This window comes from Anolis sagrei, chromosome 11 (assembly GCF_037176765.1).
Source record: "Anolis sagrei isolate rAnoSag1 chromosome 11, rAnoSag1.mat, whole genome shotgun sequence".
NCBI classification, from domain to species: Eukaryota; Metazoa; Chordata; class Lepidosauria; order Squamata; family Dactyloidae; genus Anolis; species Anolis sagrei.
The window spans coordinates 9835889-9854108 of NC_090031.1; the positions used below are offsets into that span (position 1 = coordinate 9835889).

At 44.8% G+C, this 18220-nt stretch overlaps 1 protein-coding gene across 9 annotated transcripts in view; it reads left to right on the plus strand.

The window, feature by feature from the left end:
• CACNA1B (calcium voltage-gated channel subunit alpha1 B) overlaps positions 1 to 18220 on the plus strand; it is a 353504-nt gene that overhangs the window by 304782 nt on the left and 30502 nt on the right. For 6 of the 9 annotated variants that reach the window (XM_067471870.1, XM_067471872.1, XM_067471873.1 and 3 more), the window contains 5 exons: positions 1844 to 1909; positions 3284 to 3375; positions 6054 to 6204; positions 7955 to 8082; positions 17981 to 18077. In XM_067471870.1, the coding sequence (XP_067327971.1) occupies positions 1844 to 1909; positions 3284 to 3375; positions 6054 to 6204; positions 7955 to 8082; positions 17981 to 18077 (534 nt within the window). Of the gene's footprint in view, positions 1 to 1843; positions 1910 to 3283; positions 3376 to 6053; positions 6205 to 7954; positions 8083 to 12965; positions 13063 to 17980; positions 18078 to 18220 lie in introns of all 9 variants that reach the window. The other 3 variants (XM_067471871.1, XM_067471877.1, XM_067471878.1) reach the window with 1 other exon arrangement.

Below are 18220 nucleotides of genomic sequence, written 5' to 3' on the forward strand. Positions count from 1 at the left end.
CAGCGATGCGGAAGGGTGAGGTGGGTGTGGCCATGCCCAGCTCTTCCTGAAGGCCATGCCCCCAGTGGCCGTCAAGAAGAGCTGGACGTAGCCACACCCACCTCATTCCCCTGCCTGCCATCCATCGCCCTTTGCAGTCACACGGAGAAGGGAAACTGCAGGCAGGGGAATGAGGTGGGAGTGGCTACGCCCAGGTGACTGCAAAGGACCGATGGATGGCAGAGGGAGGAGGTGGGTGTGGCCATGCCCAGCTCTTCTTGACGGCCACTGGGGGAAACCGCATCACCGCTTGTCGCCAGGGAGGCCAGGGAAACTGCGAGATTTTAAACGAACGGGGCAGGGCACCTTCCATTAACGAAGTAAATGAAGCTATTCAGATTTTTGCTATTTCCGATCTTTTTCTCAAGAAAATTTGAGAAATAATTTTAAAATCGAAACGCCAGCGCCCCCTATATACGAAACGAGTTTAGAACCATTTTTTTCTTGATCAACCAAGCCTAACAGGTACAAAAACTTATTAGTCCAGTTTCAAATATCTTTGAGATTGTTCCCTGTGCCAGCTCGCCAGGGTAACAAAACAGCTATCAACAGTTCACATAGTCAAAAGGAGAGAGAGAGAGAAAAAGCACGTGATAGTAGCCCCTCTTATAACTTCTCGGAAACCATAGAACAAAGGAAGCTGCATAGCAGAACATACATACAAGATGTTGCACCCTAGCACTGAGGCACCCATTCACCCAGAATCACACCAGAAGCCAGTAGTCCAGTCATAAAATGTTTACTGAAAAAATAATATAAATATAAATGGGGGGGGGGGGAGTCAAATCCAAAAAGAGACAGTCAGGATATAAATGTAGTATTCGAAATAAGCCAGAGTTCAATAGCAATAATTCAAAGATGCCAGGGGAAAATATCAGAACCAAGAAATTCCAAAATATAGAAATAATCCAAGGTAATTTCCATGAATATGAACACAAGAATCTGTCTCAGGTAAACTTCTCAAAGGTATATAGGCAAAGAAAGGAACATGAAACAGGAATCTTGACAATTTAGGAACCAGGAACTTGGAAACATGAACAGGAGAATGTTTCCCTTCTAGCAATGTTATCGCCTCTGAAATGCTTGAAGCCAAGCCACTTAATTTAAGTTTGTTCAGATTCCCATGAAATCATGTCTAAGGCACCTGGATTTCAGAGCCTTATCTCAGATGTGCTGGGAAGACCTAGTTTGCCTATTTTTCACACCCTTTGTTCTAAGATCTAATCTAAACTCCCTTGAAACCTCCTCAACCTCCTTGTCATCCCAAGGCCTTTCACTTCCCCTAGTTGCCTGGTAACAATCTAAAGGATAGAAAGCATCGGCTGGGAGAGCCTGACCTTCTGCAATTCTCCCTTCTTCATTTTGTAACTCCTCATCCTCAGAATGCTCTGGTGCTTGCCAGACTACAACACAGGAAACAGTAAGCAACAAGATCATAGACAAACAGATTGCTAGAGAAGGCTTGATGAAGGTTGTCATTTCCAACAGTCCTCCTTCAGAAACTTTGTTTTTGTGGCTGGCACAAACTAGGTTGCATTGGCTGTGACTTGATGAGAGATTAATTGAAAAACTAAAATGTGGTGCAGGATGTCCCTCCCACAAAGACAAAGTTGTTGCAGTTTAATTTAAAAAATTCCACATTTTAAGATAGATCCAATTAGGAAATGATATTTATTACTCAGGAGCAAAAATCATGTTGCATAGTGTTATTTATGGATCTTTGTCCAGGTATAACCATGTAGAAAATGTGTTGTGCGAGCTATTGTCAACATCTATCTTTTTTTCCCCTTTTCCTCTCTTGCAGGCCTTGCCATATGTCTGCCTCCTCATTGCCATGCTCTTCTTCATTTACGCGATTATTGGCATGCAGGTAAATTCCATTCCATTGTTGGTGGAGTTCAGAATGCTCTTTGATTGTAGGTTAACTACAAATCCCAGCAACTACAACTCCCAAATGACAAAATCAACCCCCTCCCATGCCCACCAGTATTCAAATTTGGGCCAGTGAATGAAAATACATCCTGTATCACAGATATTTACATGACGATTCATAACAGTAGCAAAATTACAGTTATGAAGTAACTGTCAGCGGAAGGATTGCTAGATCAGCAGACATTGTGTTTCAGAAATCAGGACTCTGCAGACTTTCAGTTACAATAGAACACTAAGTTTACTAAGTACATCTATACATGTCTATTCATAGCAAGCATCAGACAGTAACTACAAAGCACAACACAACAGTTTCTGAACATGTGCTTATCTGACTTCTGGCTGAGACCAGATCCTCCCTCTTCTTCCCAGCCAAAGAACACGTTATCTCATTTCTGTCAAGGTTACATTTTCTCTGCCTCAGCCAGCATGTTTAATACACAAAAGAGTAAAATAGAATCCATCTTGAAATACAACTTAATCCATCTTGAATGACATAGAAACACATTGAAAAACACACATGCATAACTCAATAATCCTGACAGTAGCAATGAAAATAGTGTTGTGGTTGGGGATCACCACAACATGAGGAATTGTGTTAAGGGGTTGCGCCATTAGGAAGGTTGAGAAACCTTCCTATCCGATGCCATATATCAGTCGCCATTTGCTCACCCATAGAAAACAATGATAACCGTATCTAAGAAACTAGAGCCAATGCTGGAATTTTCTGAAACATTGTCCCAAATAACCTGGAAACAACTTATAAACCAAGACATAAATATTTTATTTTGTTGAGCTGCGTTGTAATTGTCATTGTTGCTATTATTGTTCACTGTCACATGGATGACACCAGCCACTAGGAACAAAGGAAGCTTTGATTCACGGAATAAGTTCCCCATTACAGCATTTACTGCACAGAAAAGGTTTTTCAGCACAGAAAACAATATTTTCGATTCTGTTTTCTGTGCAAATTAAGCATGTGTGAATTTTTCACAGAATCTAACTCAAATTGTGAAAATTCTCATTAGGCCACAGTTCTTCTGGTCAGATTGTCATGACTCTTGAAAAATACGTTTTTCAATATTTTTTTCAAATATTTTCAAATGTTCATTCTAACTCTATATGGACATTGTAATCCAGCACATTTGGAGGTGCCTTGTTGGACCATGTCGGTATAAATGAGTACTTCCTGTTCCATGCCTTTCCCATCCTTGGGACCACCGCCAACACATATTCCTTCCCTTTTAATGTTGACTTCTCATGATGACAAACAACCTTTCTCATAATCTCATTTTGTCTCCTTTTGCAATCCCAGGTATTTGGAAACATCGCTTTAGATGACGACGGTGCCATCAATCGACACAACAACTTTCAAACTTTTTTGCAAGCCTTGATGCTTCTTTTCCGGTAAATGAGATGTAATGTAATGAACTGCTCCAACTTTTATGAGGGTGGAGAATTAGAGAAAGCTTAATTCATTCTCATAGTTGGAGTTCTCTAGTACTTCATGTGTTTTTTGATTTTTTGTTGTTGTTTTTGGTCTGAAATATGGAGGAAAATGAACATTTGGCTCAGTTCTTCTAGAACATAGAACTGAAACAATCTTGGTCACCTTAATGGAACCTGACAGGGGGAGTGTGTTCCTGTTGGTTCTCCTGGACCTCTCAGCAGTCTTCGATACTGTAGACTATAGCATCCTTCTGAGACACCTTTTGGGAATGGGGCTTGGAGTATTTATTTGTCTGTGTTTTAGATGGATTAGGGATCAGCTGGTTATTACAGGGAAAACCAGCTGATCCCTAATCCATCTTAAACACAGACAGTAAGAGCACCTAGAGCTTCGGAAAGCTTCTGTTCCACCATCTCAAAGCTCCCTGCTTGAGCAGTAATGGCACGATCATCAGCATAGATGAAACTCTCTGTCCCTTCTGGCAGTGGCTGGTCATTTGTGTAGATGTTGAACATGGATGGAGCAAGCACGCTCCCCTGAGGCAGGCCGTTCTTCTGTTTCCACCATCTGCTTCTCTGGCCCTAGAACTCAACAAAAAAGCTCCTGTTTTGTAGCAGGTTTCCTATGAGGCAGGTGAGGTGGTAGTCCTTTATGATATTATACATTTTTCTCAGGAGGAGGCGGTGGTTCACAGCATCATAGGCTACTGACAGGTCTATGAAGGCAGCTCCTGTGATCTGCTGCCTTTCAAAGCCATCTTCTATGTGCTGAGTCAGGTTCAGCACTTGCGATGTGCATCCTTTGCCTTTCCTGAAGCCAGCTTGCTGTGGGATCAGACATGGGTTTATTTTTTCCATAATTCTATGCAAAATAAGTCTCTCCAGAACTTGGAGTTTCTGTTCTACAGTTTCTCTGGTCCTCCCTGGAGGGCTGTTCTCAGAAGGTGTTGTTGGGTTAGGGTTAGGGGACCCCACAGGCTTTGTCCTGTGGGGTCCCACAGAGTTCAGTATTGTCCCCATATTATTTAACATCTACACAAAGCCACTGGAAGAGAGCATCCGGAGTTTTGGAGTTCGATGCCATCTGTACACAGATGACATCCAGCTCTATCACTCCTTTCCAACTGCTGCTAAGGAGGCTGTCCAGGTCCTGAACTGGTGCTTGTCAACTGTGATGGTTTGGATAAAGGTGAATAAATTGAAATTGAATCCAGACAAGATGGAGGTACTCCTGGTTAGTCGCAAGGCCAAACAGGGTATAGGATTACTGTTGAAGCTGTTTGCAATTTATAATGTAGATTTCAAAGTATGCATGTATGTTTAAAATGCAGTAGCTATGTGCTGAGTGTAATGTATTCCTGTGTGGAAAGAGTTAACTGAACCATGGAGGGAACGGCATTCCTAGAGAGGCCATAAATCAAGTGTGTAGAGCAAATGGACGTGGCATCATACATCATACGTCACTCTGGAATGCAGGAGGTGTGGACTAGTACTGATAACAGTTGAAGTGTTCCCGATGTTACGATCTACGATCAGACTGTAAAGAAGCAAGTTTACGATGTGCTGAGTGTTAAGTAGCTTCTTATCTATATAGCTGTAAAATAAAGTAGTTTATAGCCTAGGTGGCTGTGATTGATCTGTTCCTGTCTTGCTGTGCTGCCGATGTCACTGACAGTTACAGCAGTGTTGAACGGGGTTACACTCCCCCTGAAGACACAGGTTCACACTTCGGAGTGATCGTGAACTTCTCGCTGAGCCTGGAACCCCAGGTTTCAACGGTGGCCAGGGGAGCTTTCGCACAACTAAAACTTGTGCGCCTGCTGTGCCCCTACCTTGGGAAGTGAGACTTGGCCACAGTTGTCCTTGTTCTCATTACTTCCTGAATATAATACTGCAAGGCACTCTACATGGGGTTGCCTTTGAAGAGTGTTTGGAAGCTTCAAATGGTCCAAGGGGCAGCAATCAGATTTCTCCCCAGAGCGGCATACAGGGAGCATACAACCCCACTGTTACGTCAGCTCCGCTAGCTGCCAGTTTGCTATGGAGCACAATTCAAAGTGCTAGCTTTAGCCCATAAAGCTCTCAACAATTCCAGCCAGCTTACCTGTCTGAATGTATCTCCCCCTATGAACCATCTTCTGAGGGGGCCCTGCTATCGGTCTCTCCTCCTTTGCAGGCGCGACTGGTGGGAACGAGGGACAGGGCCTTCTAAGTGGTGGCCCCTCAACTATGGAGATCCCTAGTGAAATCAGAACAGCTCCTTCCCTCCTGGTCTTTAGAAAGAAAGTAAAAACATGGCCGTGGGACCAAGACTTTGGATAATAATGTAGTGCAATAAATGGAAATGGACTATGTGCAATGGTGACTGGAATGGTTCCAGACTACGATATTGGATTGTGTGCTTTTAATAATTGGTTTGATGTTTAGATGTTTCAATTCTTTGGTTTTGATGTAAATGTTTATTTTAATTGTATGTCTGTTTTATGTGGCATTAAATTGTTGCCTACTTGTAAGGCTGCTTTAAGTCCCCCTCGGGGTGAGAAGAGCAGGGTATAAATATGGTAAATAAATAATAAATAAAATCTGAAAGTCAGTGTTGACCTTATTGAGCTTACATGTGCCCTTTGTGCCCACAGGAGCGCAACCGGAGAAGCCTGGCATGAAATCATGCTTGCGTGCCTAAGCAACCGGGCCTGCGACAAGCTCTCCAACCTCAACAAAAACGAATGTGGCAGTGATTTTGCCTATTTTTACTTTGTCTCCTTCATCTTCCTCTGCTCCTTTCTGGTGAGTTAGTCCATCCGCTTGAGCTCAGCTTACCTTTGCAGCGATGAACCTTCCACATTCCCATTCATGGAATCATAGAGTTGGAAGAGACCTTGTGGGCCATCCAGTCCAACCCCATTCTGCCAAGAAGGAGGAAAATCGCATTCAAAGCACCCCCGACGGATGGCCATCCAGCCTCTGTTTAAAAACCTCCAAAGAAGGAGCCTCCACCACACTTGGTTCCTCTGCGTAGAGGTCAAGGAAATCATAAAACCCTAGGAATATCCATAATTGTTTGATGTATATACGCTCCGGGATTCAGTAGAAGTTAATTGTGGGGCTGAGAAAGAAATGGATGGGATTGAAGAAGTTTTATCTCCACAGTCAAGTCTTAGGAGAAGCACCAATGTTTCTTGTTCAGTCAACTAATGGGTTCATTTGTTGTTGACCCTACAATCCTAATCTTCCTTAATAGAGAAATGGAAGTTCCTCAAAGTACAAATCCAAGTTTGGCAAGAGCTACTCTTGGTTTTCCAGGAGATATCCAAAGTTCTCAACTCTCTAGTGCAGTGATTCTCAACCTGGGGGTCAGGACCCCTATGGGGGTCACGAGGGGGTGTCAGAGAGGTCGCCAAAGACCATCAGAAAGCAGTATTTTCTGTTGGTCATGGGGGTTCTGTGTGGGAAGTTTGGACCAATTCTATCGTTAGTGGGGTTTGGAATGCTCTTAGGTTGTAGGTGAACTATAAATCCCAGAACTACAACTCCCAAATGTCAAGGTCTATTCCCCCTAAACTCCACCAGTGTTCACATTGGGGCATATTGAGTATTCATGCCAGGGTTGGACCAGATCTATCATTGTTTGAGTCCATGGTGCTCTCTGAATGTAGGTGAACTACAACTCTAAAACCAAAGGTCAATACCTACCAAACCCTTCCAGTATTTTCTGTTGGTCATGGGGGTTCTGTGTGGGAAGTTTGGCCCAATTCTATCGTTAGTGGGGTTCAGAATGCTCCATCACTGATGAAGTTCAGAAGGCTCTTTGATTTAAGTTGAACTATAAATCCCAACAACTACAACTCCAAAATGGCAAGGTCTATTTTCTCCAAACTCTACAAGTGTTCACATTTGGGCAGATTGAGTATTTGTGCCAAGTTTGATCCAGATCCATCATCGCTTGTGTCCATAGTGCTCTTTGGATGTGGGTGAACTACAACTCCCAAACTCAAGGTCAATACCCACCAAACCCTTCTAGTGTTTTCTAGAAGTCTGGATATAGGTGAACTACAACTCCAAAAACTCAAGATCAATGTCCACCAGACCTTCCCAATATTTTCTCTTGGTCATGGGAATTCTGTGTGCCATGTTTGATTCAATTCCATCATTGGTGGAGTTCAGAAGGCTCTTTGATGTAAGGTGAACTATAAATCCCAGCAACTCCAGCATTACCAAATGACAAAATCAATACCCCCCAACCCCACTAGTATTCAAATTTTGGGCGTATCGGGTATTTGTGCCAAATTTGGTCCAGTGACTGAAAATACATCCTGCATCTCAGATATTTACATGACGATTCATAACAGTAGCAAAATTACAGTTATGAAGTAACAACAAAAATAACATTATGGTTGGGGGTCACCACAACATGAGGACCTGTACTAAGGGGTCGCGGCGTTAGGAAGATTGAGAACCACTGCTATAAGGAGTTAATGTCTTTCTTCCTCCCTCCTCTCCGTCCGATCTCATCTTCCTCACTCCATCCCCTTTGCAGATGTTGAACCTCTTTGTGGCTGTGATCATGGACAACTTTGAGTACTTGACACGCGACTCTTCCATCCTAGGACCCCACCATCTTGATGAGTTTATTCGAGTGTGGGCAGAATATGACCCAGCTGCCTGGTAGGTATATTCTCTTCCCTATAACCTATCACCTTCAAAAAAAACTAGCTCTAGAGTAATGCATCTACTTCTTATTCCAGGTGCCCTTTGTCCAATCCCATCCATACTCAACTAGTGAGACTTTTAGGCATTTCTAGGATTTCAGTGCTCACTTATTCCCTCTGAAGGCTTTATTTGGTTATGTTTTGTTGGAATTTGTAAATTTCAGCCAGCGTTGACATTAGGCAAAGTGGGTGTTGCTGCCCAAACAAGAACTCAGATGCCATAAACGTTGAACGTATTGCTATTTGCTTTGCCTTTGTTATATTTTTCCTTGTTTCCTGTCTTGTATGCCAAATAACTTGGATGATGGACATCATTATCCAAGCCAATGGTGGGGTACCAGGTTTGGGGCAGGTTACCTTTTTACTTCTATGGCTTAGCAGGAATGCTCTGTAGATATATATGGCAATAATATTATAATGTAATGCAATATAATGCAATATAATACTAATAACAATAATAATAATAATATGTAATGCAATATAATCTATATAAATAAAAATGTAATGTTCGTTTGTGGTATTCACAGAACTCAAAAACCACTGGGGCAATTGGCACCAAATTTGGACATGATACCCCTAACAACCCAATGTATGTTCTCCACTCAAAAAAAACCACGAAAACAAAAAGCATTTAACTCCCTCCCTCCCTCCCTCTCTTTCTCTCCTATTAACATCCAGACCCGGTGGTAGCTGCCTCTGCCACACACCACTCCTTCTCTCCCTCACTCCCTTCCCTTCTTTACTCCCTTTCTTTCCTTTTCTTCCTTCCTCTTCCTTTCCTTCCCCCTCCTTCCTTCCTGTCCCTCGCTCCTTCCTTCCCTTCCTTCTCCTTCCTTTCCTTCTTTCCCTCCTTCCCTTCCTTCCTGTCTCTTCTTCATTTCCTTCCTCCCGTCCTTTCCTCCTTCTTTCCCTTTCTTCATTCCCTTCCCCTTAATTTCCTTCCCTCCCTCCTTTCTTCATCCCCCCTTCCTTTCCCTCTTCCTTCCTTCCTCCTTCCTTCCTTTTCCCTTCCTTCCTGTTCCTCCTTCTTTCCTTTCCATCCTTCCCTTCGTTCCCTCCTCCCTTCCCTCCCTAACCTTTTCCTTTCTTCCATCTTCCTTTCCTTCTTTCTATGTAAGATATAAATACAATATTTTATATATTGTTATATTCATTACTATATAATATGTTAGTATTATATATTATTACATAATACAAATTGAATATCCTTACAGAATAGAGTTGGAAAGGACAGTCGAGAAGTAACGAGAGAAGGAGGGAAAGAGGGAAGGAATGAAGGCGGGAAAGGGGGAAAGACAGAAGGAGGGAGGGAAAGAGGGAAGGAAAGAAAGAAAGAAAGAAAGAAAGGTAGAGAAGCAAGAAAGGAGAGAAGGAAATAAAATAGTGAAAGGAAAAATACAGGGAAGGAAGGATGTAACCAAAAAACAAACAAAGGGAGGAAAGAAACAGGTAGAGATGGAAGAAAGAAGAAGATAAATAGGAAGGGAAAGAAAAAGAGGAAAGGAAGGAGAGAAAGAGGGAGGGAAGGTTGGCCACAGCAACGCATGGCGGGTACACCTAGTAGTAGTAATAATAATAATAATAATAATACTGTACTACACCATTATAGTGTAATATTATAAGTAATATTACATGTAATATAAATATAGTAATGTTACATGAAATATAAATATATAATTATAATATCATATTATTATATTTATATTACATGTAATATTACTAATAATATTACAATATAATGGTATAGTACAATATAGTAATATATAATACTGATATTGCACCACCTGTAGTTATATTACAGGCGGTGCAATGCTGGCTAAACAGTAATAATATTACAATATAATGGTATAGTACAATATAGCAATATATAATACTGATACTGTACTATGCTAATAATATACTATATTGTATGTTTATATATCTTGTAAACCACTCTGAGTCCCCTTCGGGGTGAGGAAGGCAGCATAAATAAATAATAAATAATAAATATTATTATTATTATATTTATTATTTTAGGCTATTTATTATTATTACATTTATTATTTTACTATATATTTTTACTATATTTTACTATATTTTATAGGCCGCCCTTCTCACCCCGAAGGGGGCTCAGGGCGGCTTACAAGTTATATATACGTACAATATATTCTATTATTAGCATAGTACAATATCAGTATTAAATATGGAGCCCCCGGTGGCGGATGAGCTCCCTCTATCAGCTACAGCTCCTCATGCGAGGACATGAGAGAAGCCTCCCACAAGGATAATAAAAACATCAAAATTATCCGGGCATCCCCTGGGCAACGTCCTTGCAGATGGCCAATTCTCTCACACCAGAAGCGACTTGCAGTTTCTCAAGTTGCTCCTGATACGACAAAACAAAGTATTAAATATTAATATATTGTACTATAGCATTATATTGGAATATTATCAGTAATATTACATGTAATATAAATATATAATTTTAATATCATATTATTAGTAATATTATATTGCATTACATTATAATATTATAAATAATATATGTATATACAATATATTATATTACATTATAATATATATTTAGCATAGCACAGAAGACAAGATGGAACTGTCCCCTGGCCCCCTCTCTCTTTGCTCTGGCCCAGAGCGGCAGTTGGTGCTGGGGGGAGGGGTCCCCAGCTGATGACATATGCAGGAGACAAGGTGGAACTGTCCCCTGGCCCCCTCTATCTTCACTCTGGCCCAGAGCGGCAGTTGGTGCTGCGGGGAGGAGTCCCCAGCTGATGACATAAGAAGGAGACAAGATGTAACTGTCCCCTGGCCCCCTCTCTCTCCACTCTGGCCCAGAGCGGCAGTTGGTGCTTGGGGGAGTGGTCCCCAGCTGATGACATATGCAGGAGACAAGATGGAACTGCCCCCTGCCCCCTTTCTCTTCACTCTGGCCCAGAGCGGCAGTTGGTGCTGCGGGGAGGGGTCCCCAGCTGATGACATATACAGAAGACAAGATGGAACTGCCCCCTGCCCCCTTTCTCTTCACTCTGGCCCAGAGCGGCAGTTGGTGCTACGGGGAGGGGTCCCCAGCTGATGACATATACAGAAGACAAGATGGAACTGCCCCCTGCCCCCTTTCTCTTCACTCTGGCCCAGAGCGGCAGTTGGTGCTGCGGGGAGGGGTCCCCAGCTGATGACATATACAGAAGACAAGATGGAACTGCCCCCTGCCCCCTTTCTCTTCACTCTGGCCCAGAGCGGCAGTTGGTGCTGCGGGGAGGAGTCCCCAGCTGATGACATAAGAAGGAGACAAGATGTAACTGTCCCCTGGCCCCCTCTCTCTCCACTCTGGCCCAGAGCGGCAGTTGGTGCTTGGGGGAGTGGTCCCCAGCTGATGACATATGCAGGAGACAAGATGGAACTGCCCCCTGCCCCCTTTCTCTTCACTCTGGCCCAGAGCGGCAGTTGGTGCTGCGGGGAGGGGTCCCCAGCTGATGACATATACAGAAGACAAGATGGAACTGCCCCCTGCCCCCTTTCTCTTCACTCTGGCCCAGAGCGGCAGTTGGTGCTACGGGGAGGGGTCCCCAGCTGATGACATATACAGAAGACAAGATGGAACTGCCCCCTGCCCCCTTTCTCTTCACTCTGGCCCAGAGCGGCAGTTGGTGCTGCGGGGAGGGGTCCCCAGCTGATGACATATGCAGGAGACAAGATGGAACTGTCCCCTGGACCCCTGTCTCTTCATTCTGGCCCAGAGTGGCAGTTGATGCTGTGGGGAGGGGTCCCCAACTGATGACATATGCAGGAGACAAGATGGAACTGTCCCCTGGCCCCCTCTCTCTTCACTCTGGCCCAGAGCGGCAGTTGGTGCTTGGGGGAGGGGTCCCCATCTGATGACATATGCAGGAGACAAGATGGAACTGTCCCCTGGACCCCTTTCTCTTCGCTCTGGCCCAGAGCGGCAGTTGGTGCTGCGGGGAGGGGTCCCCAGCTGATGACATATGCAGGAAACAAGGTGGAACTGTCCCCTGGCCCCCTCTATCTTCACTCTGGCCCAGAGCGGCAGTTGGTGCTGCGGGGAGGAGTCCCCAGCTGATGACATAAGAAGGAGACAAGATGTAACTGTCCCCTGGCCCCCTCTCTCTCCACTCTGGCCCAGAGCGGCAGTTGGTGCTTGGGGGAGGGGTTCCCAGCTAATGACATATGCAGGAGACAAGATGGAACTGTCCCCTGGTCCCCTCTCTCTTTACTCTGGCCCAGAGCAGCAGTTAGTGCTTGGGGGAGTGGTCCCCAGCTGATGACATATGCAGGAGACAAGATGGAACTGCCCCCTGCCCCCTTTCTCTTCACTCTGGCCCAGAGCGGCAGTTGGTGCTGCGGGGAGGGGTCCCCAGCTGATGACATATACAGAAGACAAGATGGAACTGCCCCCTGCCCCCTTTCTCTTCACTCTGGCCCAGAGCGGCAGTTTGTGCTGCAGGGAGGGGTCCCCAGCAGATGACATATGCAGGAGACAAGATGGAACTGTCCCCTGGCCCCCTCTCTTTTTACTCTGGCCCAGAGCAGCAGTTGGTGCTGGGGAGAGGGGTCCCCAGCTAATGACATATGCAGGAGACAAGATGGAACTGTCCCCTGCCCCCCCCCCTCTCTTCTCTCCAGCCCAGAGCAGCAATTGGTGCTGGGGGGAGAGGTCCCCAGCTGATGACATAGGCAGGAGACATGATGGAACTGTCCCCTTTTCTCCTTTTCATTTGGTTGTGTGTGTGTGTGTTTTAGGGGGATTACAATCTAACCCATTGAGAAGGCTCTCTTTCTCCTCACCTGTTGTGACACCACTTAATAACATGTTTTTTCCCTTTTCAGTTGCCGGATACACTATAAGGAAATGTACAATTTATTGCGAGCTATCGCTCCACCTCTGGGCTTAGGAAAGCAGTGCCCTCACAGGGTGGCATACAAGGTTTGGCATTTCAGAAGGAAAAACAAAAAAAAAACCCTGTCCAGTATATGGTTTTTAAACATCTTTTTGCCTGGATTTAGACCTTTTTTGAGAAAATAAAAATCAAAAAGTCTGAATTGTTGAAGGCAAAGAAGAAGACCCATCCGGAATGTGAACTAACCCTTTGCCTGAACATGAATGATTGTCCCCACGTCCCTTTCCCCCCTTGATGCATCTCTATTCATGCACTCTTTTAATCCCATTGGTCTGGATGAGAGAGTCTTATGAGAGAGTCAGCTTCCAAAAGTATATTATTAATCCTGGGATTAGGAGTGGGAAGGAATGACAATGTGGAGCTGATATGGAAGCCACTAGCTGCTAAGGCGAGGTCTTGGAAGGGCAGCTGTGAAGGAACAACAACAATCAAGGTGGTCAGTTGAAACATTCACACCTAGCTCCAGTAGACAAGAGTCCTTTGTCCCACCCTGGTCATTCCACGGATATATAAACCCTTTTTCCTAGTCAGAAGCGGCCCTAGGTAATTTTCAACGGTAAGCAAACAGTATTTTGGCGCCCCCCCCCCCCAACCAATCATTGATATATATTTTCTGTTCATCGTGGGAGTTCTGTGTGCCATATTTGGTTCAATTCCATCATTGGTGGAGTTCAGAATGCTCTTTGATTGTAGGTGAACTATACATCCCAGTAACTACACTTGCCGCACTTGCTCCCTTGCCTGGCCTGCTTTGGGTCCGGAGGCATGCCTGAAGACCCCGGCATGTGCACCAAAAGTCACCTCTTCTCCTGGCTTTCTTCTCAGTCATTGGGACCGAGAGAGAGAGAGAGAGAGGTGGAGATGCCCACCTTTCCTGAAGGTAGGCGCAAAAACAAAGGAGGGAGCGGAGGTGGGAGATACCTCCAGCCGGAGGGGCTCTCTCTCTCTCTCTCTCGGTCCCAATGGCTGAAGAGAAAGTCAGAAGAAGAGGTGACTTTTGGTGCGCACACTGGGGTCTTCAGACAGGCCTCTGGACCCAAAGCGGGCCAGGTGCGGCGGCTCCACCCCTTGGCCCACCTGTGGATTGGGGAGAGGAGAGGAGGCGGGTGGAGCGCTGGGGGATCGGGAAAGGAAGCCGGTCATGGGGAAGGGATCAAAAGCGGAGAACGATTGAGCGCTGGCTCTGCTCGCTCACCCGGTGGCCAGGTGGAGCAGGAATGAGAGGGGCTAGGTGAGGCTCAAGGGCCCGGCCCCTTTGGGAAAAGATTCGCCTGGCAGCAAGGCAAGAAAGCCGAGGCTCCCCCCGGACTGCTAGGGCTGTTGTGAGCTGAGGGGGCGCTCCTCAAGTGGCGGTCGAGGGGCATTTACAGAGGCGCCTCTGCGCCCCTGGCAAAAAAAGTGTTCTGCGACTGCTTACTTTGCGTAATGGATGAGCCGCCCCTGTTCCTAGTTCCAACAGACCTCACTACCTCTGAGGATGCTTGCCATAGAAGCAGGCGAAACGTCAGGAGAGAATGCCTCTAGACCATGGCCATATAACCCGAAAAAAACTACAACAAGCCTTCAACAATACAACAACAACAATATTTATTACCCTCCATAGAACCATCAGTAAACAACAGTCATTTTAAATTCAGAACAGATAAGATCCAGCTGTGTATAGGTACATAATTGAGCGTTGGGAAGGCCCAAGCCATTGTATTTCCTATTTCTATGAAGAGCTAGACAATGAAGAAAGTGGGTCGTTGTACTTTTTTTCGGGCTATATGGCCATGTTCTAGAGGCATTCTCTCCTGACGTTTTTCCTGCATCTATGGCAAGCATCCTCAGAGGTAGTGAGGTCTGTTGGAACTAGGCAAATGGGTTTATATTGTCAGAGATTGACAATGGCCAGCGGAAGGAAGATCAAACAAATAAGGACTCTGTAAGCCAGTGGTTCTCAACCTGGGGGTCGGGACCCCTGGAAGGGGTCACGAGGGAATGTCAGAGGGGTCACTAAAGACCACCAGAAAACACAGTATTTTCTGTTGGTCATGGGTGTTCTATGTGGGAAGTTGGGCCAAATTTGCCATTAGTGGGGTTCAGAATGCTCTTTGATTGTAGGTGAACTACAAATCCCAGCAACTTCAACTCCCAAAATGTCAAGGACTATTTCCCCCCAACTCCACCAATGTTCACATTTGGGCATGTGAGTATTCGTGCCAAGTTTGGTCCAGATCCATCATCGTTTGAGTCCACATTGCTCTCTGGAGGTAGGCGAACTACAACTCCAAAACTCAAGGTCAATGCCCACCAAGCCCTTCCAATATTTTCTGTTTGCCATGGGAGTTCTGTGTGCCAAGTTTGGTTCAATTCAGTTGTTGGTAGAGTTCAGAATGCTCTTTGATTGCAGGTGAACTACAAATCCCAGCAACCACAAGTCCCAAATGACAAATCACCCCCCTCCCCCAAACCCACCAGTATTCAAATGTGGGCCTATCGGGTATTTGTGCTAAATAATAATAATCTTTATTTATACCCCGCCACCATCTCCCCAATGGAGACTCGGATTGGCTTACACGGGGCCAAGTCCAGACAACAAATTACAACAAAATAAAACCAGAGCATAAACAATAAACAACATCGGGGTTGTTGTAGGTTTTTTCGGGCTATATGGCCATGGTCTAGAGGCATTCTCTCCTGAGGTTTCGCCTGCATCTATGGCAAGCATCCTCAGAGGTAGTGAGGTCTGTTGGAACTAGGAAAAAGGGTTTATATATCTGTGGAATGACCAGGGTGGGACAAAGGACTCTTGTCTGCTGGAGCTAGGTGTGAATGTTTCAACTGACCACCTTGATTAGCATATAATGGCCTGACAACATCATCAAATTACATCAAGAAAAAAATTATAAACACAGTCATAAAATAACATGCCAATAAGCACAATCACAATAACAATGGGCGGGCCACATGTACAGGATAAAAATGATTCAAAGACTCTAATGGGATAAAAATAGGAGCAAGTTATCTGCAAGGAACTCTTAAAAACACACATAGTTGTGAAGCTAAACTTCCCATTTGGAGGGCGTGTATTCCAGTGGGAAGAGCATTGAGGGGTGCAGTGGTGTCATATTGTGCACCTACTCACCAAAGGCGCAGTGGAAGAGCCAGGTTTTAAGGTTCTTTTTGAACATAGACGGGCACCTACTTATTGTGTACATATTGTGCACCTACTGCCAAAGGCACAGCGGAAGAGCCAGGTTTTAAGGTTCTTTTTGAACATAGACAGGCACCTATTTATTGTGTACATATTGTGCACCTACTCACCAAAGGCACAGCGGAAGAGCCAGGTTTTAAGGTTCTTTTTGAACATAGACGGGCACCTACTTATTGTGTACATATTGTGCACCTACTACCAAAGGCACAGCGGAAGAGCCAGGTTTTAAGGTTCTTTTTGAACATAGACAGGCACCTATTTATTGTGTACATATTGTGCAACTACACACCAAAGACATAGCGGAAGAGCCAGGTTTTAAGGTTCTTTTTGAACATAGACGGGCATCTATTTATTGTGTACATATTGTGCACCTACTCGCCAAAGGCGCAGCGGAAGAGCCAGGTTTTAAGGCTCTTTTTGAACAAAGAGGGGCATCTATTTATTGTGTACATATTGTGCACCTACTTGCCAAAGGCGCAGCGGAAGAGCCAGGTTTTAAGGTTCTTTTTGAACAAAGAGGGGCATCTATTTATTGTGTACATATTGTGCACCTACTTGCCAAAGGCGCAGCGGAAGAGCCAGGTTTTAAGGTTCTTTTTGAACATAGACGGGCATCTATTTATTGTGTACATATTGTGCACCTACTCGCCAAAGATGTAGCAGAAGAGCCAGGTTTTAAGGTTCTTTTTGAACATAGACGGGTACCTACTTATTGTGTACATATTGTGCACCTATGCACCAAAGACGTAGCGGAAGAGCCAGGTTTTAAGGTTCTTTTTGAACATAGACGGGCATCTATTTATTGTGTACATATGGTGCACCTACTCGCCAAAGGCGTAGCGGAAGAGCCAGGTTTTAAGGTTCTTTTTGAACATAGACGGGCATCTATTTATTGTGTACATATGGTGCACCTACTCGCCAAAGGCGTAGCGGAAGAGCCAGGTTTTAAGGTTCTTTTTGAACATAGACGGGCATCTATTTATTGTGTACATATGGTGCACCTACTCGCCAAAGGCGTAGCGGAAGAGCCAGGTTTTAAGGTTCTTTTTGAACATCCAGGGCTACCGCTTTTCCTAGTTCATGTAACAAGGCAACTGGTTTTGTTTCTCCCGGTATTGGTCATGGATGAAAGGATCGCAATCACAGCAGCTTGTGTAGAAGAGAGACTTTTTAGAAACGCTTCCTAATTGTCAGTGCAAGGACTGGTCCAATCTAGATGACAACCTAATTTAGGGTGGGGATTTGAATGCTAAAAGCTTGAGGTAAGAAAACTGTTTCGCTTCCTTCTGAGCTGACTGCCTCATAATGCTCCCAACCAGCACTTTTTGGCATGACAAGGATGACCACTTGACAGATGCAAACAAAACGCGTGGAAGTGCAGACGTGCCCAGTTCTGACCTAATTCTGCCCCAGTTGTGGTTCCTTCCCATTCCTTGGCCCAGCGTCGGTCCTTTTGCCTTGCTACCGCAGGAGGATTCAACCCTCTTTATTTTTCATTTTTTTAGTTCCTTTATCAGATGGAACGAGATACCTAAAGAGATGAAACTGGAGAAACCATCTGACTGAACCCTCCTCTTTGCTTTCTGTTGAAAACAAACAAGCAAACCGATTAATTGATCTTTCTCTCTCCCTCCCTCCTTCCCCTTTGCATTTCACGTCCCCCTCGTTTTCTTTTTTTGGTTGAATTGTTTGTTTCCCTCCTTCCTCCTTTTGCTTCTTTCTCTCTTTCCCCTCCATCCGATTTCAAGTGGGCGCATCAGTTACACAGACATGTATGAGATGCTGAGACACATGTCTCCACCACTTGGACTGGGAAAGAAATGCCCAGCTCGGGTAGCCTATAAGGTTAGACCATCTTTCCGGGCCACCGGTGACATCCATGCGTCATGTGGCTAAGCTGAATGCCCTCTCTCTTTCTTCTTTCTCTCTGTGATGTTTGTGGTTTCCACTGGGCGCTTTCATCTGCTTTTCTCATCTAGTTCAGGGGT